The sequence below is a fragment of the Durio zibethinus genome, chromosome 28 (genome assembly GCF_047325235.1).
Source record: "Durio zibethinus cultivar Kanyao isolate XHJ-2024 chromosome 28, ASM4732523v1, whole genome shotgun sequence".
NCBI lineage: Eukaryota > Viridiplantae > Streptophyta > Magnoliopsida > Malvales > Malvaceae > Durio > Durio zibethinus.
Genome location: NC_143189.1, coordinates 5099429 through 5109554, shown reverse-complemented (window position 1 = coordinate 5109554; position 10126 = coordinate 5099429). Strand labels below are relative to the sequence as shown.

Sequence of the window (10126 nt, the reverse complement as noted above, 5' to 3'; positions counted from 1 at the left end):
ATTTTATGATTTGTGTATATTTTGTGTTAAACTTGCTCAACGATTGAAGCTAAAAGTTTATAATACTTCAATTTCACATCGAAATATTTTAAAGATTTGTTATAATATATAAATAAAGATTTAAACTCAAATTTATAAATTATTTTTTGTAAGATAAAATTTTCAAATTTTCAAATAAAAATGAACAATACAAATTAGAGTACATCTCTACAAATTATCTGTCTATAAAATTTCACAATCAACTTTATACTCCACTGAATCATAAGAAATTCGATTTATTTGAAGCCACCCACCACACCATTGCGTTTTTATGACAAAATTGTAGCAATAATCCAAAACTTAAATTACAGAGGGGAATTATTACCGTGAAGTTGTCGTTGCTCTGTTCCTGTTATGACTTGAGTAAGCATTCACCCCGCCCTATGGCATGAATGCATTTCTGAGTGCTGATCTTAGGGGACAACAAATACTGTAGCAAAACACTACTAGGGAAAAAAACTAAAAAATGTTTCAATTGTTTACAAGTCAAATTAATATCTGAAATCGGTTCAAAGTTGAAACCTAATTGTAATTACTGAAGCTCCATTAAGATGGTCTAAACAATGGTTTCTTCTTGTGCTACGTTTCCCCTCCTTTGACTTACCGGCAGCTGGAATAAACCGACAGAATCGGTACCTTTCATTTAGTCCAACTTTGAAAATCTTGACCAGATATTCTTGATTCAAAGTTTCAACTTAGCCCAAAACCATGATCTAAGCCAAAATAATCCCAATATCAGTAATAATGTCAGATGAACAGATTTTGATCAGACTTCTGGGTAGAAGGCAATCTAAGCTATTAATAACTTGCTCGAGTTTGCCATGGATCTTAATCTCACCCGCTTCAGAAACTCAACCAAGAAACATCAATTTCCAAATTTCATAATTTGGCTTTGCTTAGATACCAAATAAGTACACATAGATAGTCCATAATTCATATATTATTCTATATAACATTATGAAAATTTCAGATTCAGGATTCTTAGACAAAGGGAAACTTCCCAAATCCCAGGTTCCCATCCATCATTCACCGACATAGTAAAATAATACAAATCCCAAAAAGAACAAAACAAAAATACTAAAAGAAAAAATTAGAGAGTACACATGGATCACCTCCACCCGTATACTACTTGGGTGTAGGTGTCTTTGATCCACCTGAAACTCTTCCTCAAAGACCCTTTCATCTTGCCTTCAACTGCATAAACCTTGTAGCTAGCAACCCTTTTCTTCCTCTGCAGCTCAGGATCATTAAAGCTCCAGCTTTTTGAAGAAGACCCAAAAGAACTTTTGCTTTTCTTCATCTTAATCTCTTTGCCAAGCTGATTTGGCTGAACAGAATTAGCATAACTGGCACTGTAACATCTCAGGTCTTGCATGTTACTTGGCCCTCCGTGGTAACTCTCCATCTGCATCCCTCCATCCCTGTATGATTTAGATCTAAAACCCTCCATCAAAAACAAATGTAAGAAATTCTAGACAAAGATTAACAAGTTCAAGGATGAAGATGAAAATGTGGCAACGGAGAGAATGAGAAAATAAATATAGTTGGGGTCTGCTTTTATTTGTGGAGTTGCTGATAATAGTAGTATTATTTATTGACACAAATTTTTTTTTCATTTTTTTGGTCAGGGAAATAGCTCAAGTGGGTCCCTTTAGGCATCCAACTATTTCATTTGTACTTTTCTTGGGCGGAGTTTGTGAAGGGATGTGAAATTTTCTACTTTGGATTCACACTTTGCACATTGCGCGGGGCAGCTAACTTTGAATAGTCATTGGTGGGTATCTGCCACGTGTAATGCTTAATATTTTGACCAGGTAAAATGAATTGAAAATCCAGAAAAAAGAAGTTAAAGAAATCAGGTGTTTTTGATGTTGAAAATTGATTGAGATTGCCTAATTCTAGAGAATTTGATTTCGTGAATTTTATTGAACTACTTTTCATGATGTTCTCCACTGGTTTGATTGCTTTTGACTGCAGAGCTGATGTGGTTCCAATCTGCTGAGAAATCATCAATTATTTGCAAGAATTACAGTATAGTTACAATGTGAAATTTCATGATTTCTTGTGGAAGTTCTAATTTCACGTCTAGGTCTCATCCTGTCCCTCTTTTTTCTAGATTAACCGTTTTGAAAAGCGAGTTCAGCGATGAATATTGCTGGAAGGCAACCCAATGGACTGAAACTACAAAGCGATTGATATCATCGTTTAATTGAGTTCGCTCCAACGCTTCAAATCCAAATTGTTAGTATTTTTTTTTTTAAAATTCTTAAATACTTCGAATCCTTTCATCTTTATATTTAATTGATTGAAAGGATATTATGTATATAAATTTTTTCGAAGTTATAATTTTTGAAAGGTAATTTTAATGTCATGTTAATTAATTCAAAAATTAGTGGATAAATTCAATTTATTATTACAAGCCAAGAATAAGAGAGATGAAATAATCTGTTTAAACATTAGTTAAATGTCAGTCTTCAATGTCCACTAGAGTTTCACCAGCGCATACCAAACTAAACTATATACGACCAAGGAAAGTGAAGGGTAACAGTAAACTCTGTTGTCTATGGGGTTTATCCAGAGTCTGCAAAGTGAAACACGGAAGGAATAGACAGACAACTAGTTGAGATTGCAAAGTTAGACAAGCAGATGATGAAGATTAGGTCGGAATGTTGAGTGTTGACCATGTCTAACGCTTGTCCATATATCAATATAATGCTACAAGCTTTGGTACAGCCAAGCCGACCCATGTAAGACACAAGTGCCGGAATATATGAATTTGTTAATCAGAAATTTCAGAACCCAACTTTTTCATAAGTCACTTTCCTATCATAAGTCTCTGTCAGACTGGTTGATCTCAAGATGATCAGGATTCAGGGGGCTGTATTTGCCTCTCCAGGGAAATGAAACCCTTTATTTGCTGCATCTCAACAGCTGTTCCAGGGGACCTCTAGCTCATGGCATGTTTCACATTGACCAATCTGGAAGATTAGCAGAATATGGATTATACACACACAGACCAACATAACTTATGGTTTTTATGAAAGGAAAACAGCATCACCTAGAGGAAAGACAGAGATCAATGACATGAATCTGCATGGAATAATAATACCCATTTACATCCTAATATTTTATGCCAGGATTTAAGTAATGGAAACTAGGGGAGAAATTTCTTTAGAAAAATGCTTAAGGGTGACGTCATTACTCATTATTACAAAATTTTAACCATTTATGTGATGAAAATAATGAATCTAACTCACATAATAGATTTATTTGATATTGATTAAATATTATTTGATAAATAATAAGATTTGTAAGAGAAAAATTTTAAGAAAAAAGTGATTCTTAATAGACAAATTTAAATGCTTATAAATAGGTGGAGTTTTTATAAAGTTAGGTGTAAGAAAAAATGTAATAAAATTATAAGGTTTTATTGGTAGACATCTAATAGGACTTCAAAAGATTAATGTCTTTATATGTGTGTATATTTACGAATAGACTAAAAAAAATTAATAATCCATATATATAGTGTATGAGTGCACACGGGTATGTATTTATTTAAGTTGAAAATACTTCATAAAATTAAAGAATGAAAAGGACTATGAGTATTAATTGTGAGTAGTTGACTTGATCATTTATTTGTAATTCTCTATAACTAATAAATTTTTTTCTCATCCATAAACATAAGTGGATTAGGCTAACCCACTTTAAATTATTATCTTTTATGTAATTATTTGATTTATGATTGATTGATTATTTTGTTTTGATTCTGTTGGTGTGAATGTTCAATTGGATTGGTAGCCTAATATGTGGTATTAGAGTTATTGTGTTCTTAACAAATAATGTTAGAGCTAAAAGTTTGATACATAAAAAGAAACATGCCTAAAGAGCTCGATTTAGGGAAAAGATTAAGTTCATATTTTGAAAATCGGTTAGTATGAAGTGTAAAGATACAGAGAAAAGTATTATGATACTTCCATCATAAAGGCAGTTAAGCATATTTAGTATGAAGATTGATAATTTGATAGATTTGAGTCAAGATAAAGATTGTTGGAAATAAATTCTATAACAAATTTGTTTAAAATTGATTAAATATTATTTGATGGACAAAAAAACTTACAAGAAAAGAATTTCAAGAGAAAAAAAATTTTTGATAGGTAATTTCATATACTCATAAGTAAGTGGAGTTTCTTTATATAATAGAGTTATAAAATTTTATTGAATAGACACTTCATAAAGCTATAGAAGATTAATATTTTTATGAGTGTGTTTGTTTGTGAGTGAATAAGAAGACTAAAAGAGTATGTATGGATTGATGTATTTGTTTTAGTTAATAATACTTTATAAGACTAGAAAAGAATGAGAATTTATCAGTATTAATTATGAGTAATTAATTTGATTGTATATTTATAATTTTTTATAAGTTGTAAATCTTTTTTTTAACTGTAAACGTAAATAAATTAAATCGAATTACGTTAAATTATTATTTATTATGTAATTATTTAATTTATGATTTGATTATTTGGTTTTGATTTTACTGATGTAAATGATTAATTAGATTGATAGCTTAACATATGATACTAGAGTTAGTCTTCCCTATATTATGGTGCTGCAACGTCTAATGATCTAATCTGTAAACCATGAGCGATACTGACTTCGAAAGCCTGGACTCCACCCCACACGGGAAAAAGGGGAACGAAAAGGACGAAAGAGGAGCAAGTGGCCCCTCTTATCATCTAAATGAATGTTGGGCCAAGACTTGCTCCGGCCCCCCGTGCTAATAACTGTTCCCAACGTAATTCACGAATTGGATTAATTGAGGTTCGAAGACTCATCGAAGAAATGGATCAAACAACTAAACCAGTTCAATCGAAGTCTACCTTTGCTTTCAAATGCCCCCGGGACATATAACAGAACGAGTTTTGCCTACCTATGGTTTTGTAATAGGATAAATTGAGAGAATTTTGGACAAAAAGATTTGGAAAACTAAAGCTTTGAGAAAATATTTTTTATTTTCATTTTTTATTTTCTAAAAACTGTATTTGGTAAATGAAAATAAAAATTATTTTTTAAAAATAAAAATAAATAAAATATTCAATAATATTACTATTAATGTCATCTAATTATAAATATAATATATATTTATTAATTAATAACATTAAAAAGTGTTTAAATATAATAACTTGTAAAACACAAAAAAAATTGTAAATCTCTTATTTTCATAATTGAAAACATCTTTTTTTTTTTGTTTTAATATTTCAATCTATTTTCATTTATATTTTCTAAAAAATTATTTTCATTTTTAATTACCAAACACGTTTTCATTCATATTTTTTAAGAAAATAAAAATAAAAAATGACTTTATTTTTTAAAATCAAACACTACATAAGATTTCATTAATTTCACAAAAAATAATTTTTAAAAAATAATTTTTATATTTTCAAATGTTTGTTTAACAAAAAATTAATTGATCAACAAAAATAAAATCATTTTTTTTAAGATTATCTTACGAATTTAAAAAAAAATAATTTACCAAAAAATCTATTTATAAGTAAAATCATTTATCAATGATTCTGAACAAAATTTTACATAAAATTAATATTATATTAATAAATAATAAACTATTAATATAATATATTAATAAATAATATTATATTAATTAATAAATGTTATAATAATAAATTAATAAATAATATACTATTAATAAATAACATAAAGAGTAATAAATAGTTTTATTTTAAATATTTTTTATATTAACATAATATTTTAATATTAAATATTATTATTAAAATATAACTATTTTTTAATATTAATAATTTTTATAATAAATAATTTTAATATACTTCAATAGTAAATAATTTTTAATATTTTAATAATTATATTAATATTATTTGAAAAAAATAAATTTTTTAAAAAATAATCATACAATGAAAAACATTTTTTATTAACTCATTCAAATAACAAGAAATCTCTTCCAACTCAAAAAGTATAAATATTTTTCAAAATTCATTTTCGTTTCAAAAAATTTTCCAGGAAACAAACAAATCTAACTAGCAAGGGACGGGAGTTAAAAGCTTCAATGAAGCAACGAAACATAAAAGCATTACTCATCAGATCAAACATCAGACCAAATGTAGCAAAGAACATCTTTGGTGCAAAGACAGTTAGGAGAAGAAAAAAAGAGATTGCGAGTGTTAAAATTGATCCATACCCTAAACTTGCTGGGTACTACGGAAAATCAATCATAGGTAAAAACAGACATAAACCTAATCTGTCAATATGCTATAATATGGCGAAAAAAAAAATCCACCCAAAGTAACAGCCTTTAATAATTTATATATTAAGGATGAAATACTTGAAGAAAGACGCATACAATCCCAAAACCCTAGCTGCATCAAAACTTGAGATAACATAAACCCACCACAAAGGAGTGGGCAAAACTGGACAATCTTTATGGAGCAAGTGTGCAGGAGCCATATCATTAAATGGTCAAATATGTTTAAAAACAACATTAACTTAAAAGACACTAAATGGGAAAAGACAAAAAAGAAAAGAAAAGAAAAGAACACGTTAAATACGACTTGCAAAGCAATAAAACCCCTTGCCTCAACAATCTTCAAAAAGGTAATCTCATCAAAGGAGATCAGCAACATTTGATGGCAGCTCCTCAATGATCACATTGTAGAACTTCTGGATGTCAAACAGCATTCTCTCATCCTCTTTAGTCACAAAGTTAATGGCAACTCCTTTTCTTCCAAACCTTCCACTTCTTCCAATTCGGTGGAGGTAGTTTTCTGGTTGAGTCGGCAGATCATAGTTTATGACCAGAGAGACTTGCTGCACATCAATACCACGAGCCAGGAGATCAGTAGTGATAAGAACACGAGAAGAACCAGAGCGAAATTCCCGCATGATGATGTCACGAGTATTCTGGTCCATGTCTCCATGGGTGGCAGAAACTGTGTGGTCCCGACTTCGCATCTTGTCAGTTAGCCAGTCAACCTTGCGCCTTGTGTTCACAAAAATCACACTCTGGGTGATAGCTAGGGTCTCATAGAGATCGCAAAGAGTTTCAAGCTTCCACTCTTCCCTTTCAACATTCACATGAAACTGCTTGATACCCTCAAGGGTGAGCTCATCACGCTTAACCAAAATTCTCACAGGTTTGTTCATGAACTTCCTAGTGATCTCAAGGGCTTCAGGTGGCATTGTGGCAGAAAATACTCCAACCTGAATCTTGCCTGGCAGCAGCTGGAAGATATCATAGATCTGACAGACATAACAGCATTATTAGAGCACAAAATATCAAAACCAAAGCTTCGAAAAATCAAAATTATTAGAAGGGAAGATAACAAGATGAAATAACAAACCTGATCCTTAAAGCCACGGGAAAGCATTTCATCAGCCTCATCCAAGACAAACATCTTAATATGATCTGGGCGAAGTGACTGCCTTCTCAACATGTCAAAGACACGACCGGGAGTGCCAACAACAACATGAACACCACTTTGAAGAATGCGCTGATCCTCCCGAACACTTGTCCCACCAACACAAGCATGGACCTTCACACCAAGGTAATCACCAAGTGCCCGCATCACCTTCTCAATCTGTTGTGCCAACTCCCTAGTAGGTGCCAAAACCAAAGCCTGGCATTGGGTTACACCATAGTCAAGTTGCTGTAGAATTCCAGAGCAGAAAGTTGCCGTCTTCCCAGTTCCAGATTGTGCCTGCTGAATTACATCAAGACCCTTGCAGAATGGAACAATTCCTCTTTGCTGAATTGCAGAAGGCTTTTCAAAACCTTGGAAAATAATTTGGACAAAGGAATAAGGGTTCAGTATTAATTAGCAAAAACAAAACATAGAAAAGATTATAGAAGTCCAAAAAAATGGAAGACTGTGATACTTGAAGAATTTATAATCTTCTTTTCAATGGACTACATACCATATGCATAGATACCCCTCAGAAGGTTCTCTTGAAGTCCCATTGAATCAAAACTGTCGTAAACTTCATCATAACTAGTGAAAAAATCATCTGCATCACTTTGGAACCTGTGCCATTGGAATTTTCACCACATATAAGCATCACCAAGCTATAAAGAAAATAGCATATTTTCCCTTTGTTTCAAAAGAAAACCATATGCAAAGAAGGAACATATGTGGTCTACAAACAAGAAACTTACTCACTCATTTTCTGATCATATTGACGAGCATCAAATTGGGATCCTTCTGAAGCCATACCTGCCATGACTGTGCAGAGGGAAGAAAGAATAAACTTATTAAGTAAAGTTCATCTCACCTCTAGGTAGAGATTACAACTTTAAGATTAAAGATATAACAGTATGATGATAGAGAAATCATGATGTTGCATCATATACAAACACCAAAAAAAAATATAATCTCTAACAGGTAATGTTGAAATTTTTTAATTGTATTAAAGGACAAAGCCTTTCAATATTGAGAAAGATGTAACAGAAGTGCCAAACTTGCACCAAAAGATGAAGAGGAGCACAAGCATTAACTTCTGATATAGTATATGGAGAAAATATACTCAGACGCAGATGTCTAGCTGATATTTTGATCATATATCCTTTACCATCAGACACCACATTGTGTACCTCTCCAAAATTCACCCAGGGCCAGGCACTTAGAAGGAAACTGTTTAATACATTGTTAGCACCACAAGCTTTAAATATTTCTACTTAAGAACATATTGAAGATACTGTCTTGGGAACACATAACCATCATCACCACTGGGTAGTTAACACAAGACTCCTTATGTTCTACACAAATAAGCAAAAACTTGCTTTGTTAAGTATACATTAGTTCTGATATATTACCATGACAAAGCAACATAACTCATATGAAGGTTTTTGTAAGTGCTAGTTAATCCTAATGCTAGGCCATACACTCTAATTCATTCAAACAGTGACAATAAATACACGTTTCAGCTCAGAACACAGCATACATTACTTGTTTATATCAGCATCGGAATTACACCAATGCAACACATTAAAACTAAATTATCATCAAAATTTTATCATAATGTTGTGTTTTTCCATCAAACATCTCACTCAACTAATTGTAAGATTTCAACCCCAAAGCTGAAAGTTGCAACATTGACAGTTTAAGATCTGTTCACAATCAGAACAAGTAAAACTTTTTTAAAACAGCAGCTCAGATAACTATAACCTTCACAAATTCCTACTCTTTGGAATCTAAAATACAACCGGAAGAACCCTTTTTTCCTTTTCCTCTTCAACCACCAACATTTTTTTCCCTTTAGAGAAAGAAATATAACACGGCTAGTCTAGTAAAGCTTCAAACTTGTTAATTTTTCAATAATCGAACTACAAAAAAAGAATCAATTTAAAAAAAAAGAAACCAAAAATCATCTACATAAACTAATCAATCTCAAAAATAAAAACCCAAAAACATACAAAGAAAACAGACCAAAGCCAGATCCCAAACAGTAAAACTAAATCCAATAAACATCAAATAAAATCCAAAAAAAAAAAAACACACACACACACAGAAACAACAGGAAACCGATCAAAAACGAACACCCAAAGAAAAAAAAAAAAAGAGACCCAACAAAAATAAATATAAAGAGAGAGAGAGAAAGAGCAACCTTGAAGCAGATGAATAGAACAAGAGCAGGAGAAAAAGAGAGTGTTTAAGGAGGATAGAGTGGATTTTGTTGGAGAGAGAGAGAGAGAGAGAGGGGGAGTTTTTAGGAGGCTTTTTCGGTTGAGAATTAGAGAGAGTTAGGGTTTCCCAAACTCCTCGGATCTGCGCCGTGGAGTTTCAAGGAAAAACAAAGGGACAAGAGAGAGCTATTGAAGCTATGTTCCGCGTATCGTTTCTGCTTTTTAGGTTTTATAAAAGGCCTTCGCCTACTACTACAACTTCCACCCAAAACCCTTTTCTTTTCTTCCTTCAATTTCCCTTTTTGCCCTTCATTTTCTTTCCTTTTTACAATGAGAGTACGCTATATTTTCCCAATTAAACTCAAATTCAGCCAAATATTTTTAGTTTTAAGAAAAAATAAAAAAAAGAATTATATGTACATATTTTAATTGCATGGCTCA

At 31.6% G+C, this 10126-nt stretch overlaps 2 protein-coding genes across 2 annotated transcripts; both read right to left on the bottom strand.

Annotated features, from left to right (window-relative positions):
• Positions 1–486: 486 nt before the first annotated feature.
• Positions 487–1620, bottom strand: LOC111280791 (uncharacterized). Its single transcript, XM_022868264.2, has one exon. It carries the CDS (start codon positions 1487–1489, stop codon positions 1148–1150), a length of 342 nt encoding a protein of 113 aa, XP_022723999.1. The 5' UTR covers positions 1490–1620; the 3' UTR covers positions 487–1147.
• A 4721-nt stretch (positions 1621–6341) lies between these two features.
• Positions 6342–9889, bottom strand: LOC111280736 (eukaryotic initiation factor 4A-14-like). Its single transcript, XM_022868183.2, has 5 exons — positions 9667–9889; positions 8219–8285; positions 7981–8087; positions 7407–7837; positions 6342–7305 (listed from the first exon to the last, which is right to left on the bottom strand). The coding sequence occupies exons 2-5, from the start codon at positions 8281–8283 to the stop codon at positions 6670–6672; spliced, it is 1239 nt and encodes a 412-aa protein (XP_022723918.1). The 5' UTR covers positions 8284–8285; positions 9667–9889; the 3' UTR covers positions 6342–6669.
• Between the last annotated feature and the right edge of the window lie 237 nt (positions 9890–10126).

Excerpts from the sequence above, each read along its gene's own strand:
- LOC111280736 (XM_022868183.2), bottom strand. The coding sequence starts at position 8,283 with ATGGCAGGTATGGCTTCAGAAGGATCCCAATTTGATGCTCGTCAATAT. Across the intron at positions 7,838-7,980 it reads GAGGGGTATCTATGCATATG|GTTTTGAAAAGCCTTCTGCA; the intron begins GTATGTAGTCCA and ends TTATTTTCCAAG. Across the intron at positions 7,306-7,406 it reads CCCGTGGCTTTAAGGATCAG|ATCTATGATATCTTCCAGCT; the intron begins GTTTGTTATTTC and ends TATGTCTGTCAG.
- LOC111280791 (XM_022868264.2), bottom strand. The coding sequence starts at position 1,489 with ATGGAGGGTTTTAGATCTAAATCATACAGGGATGGAGGGATGCAGATG.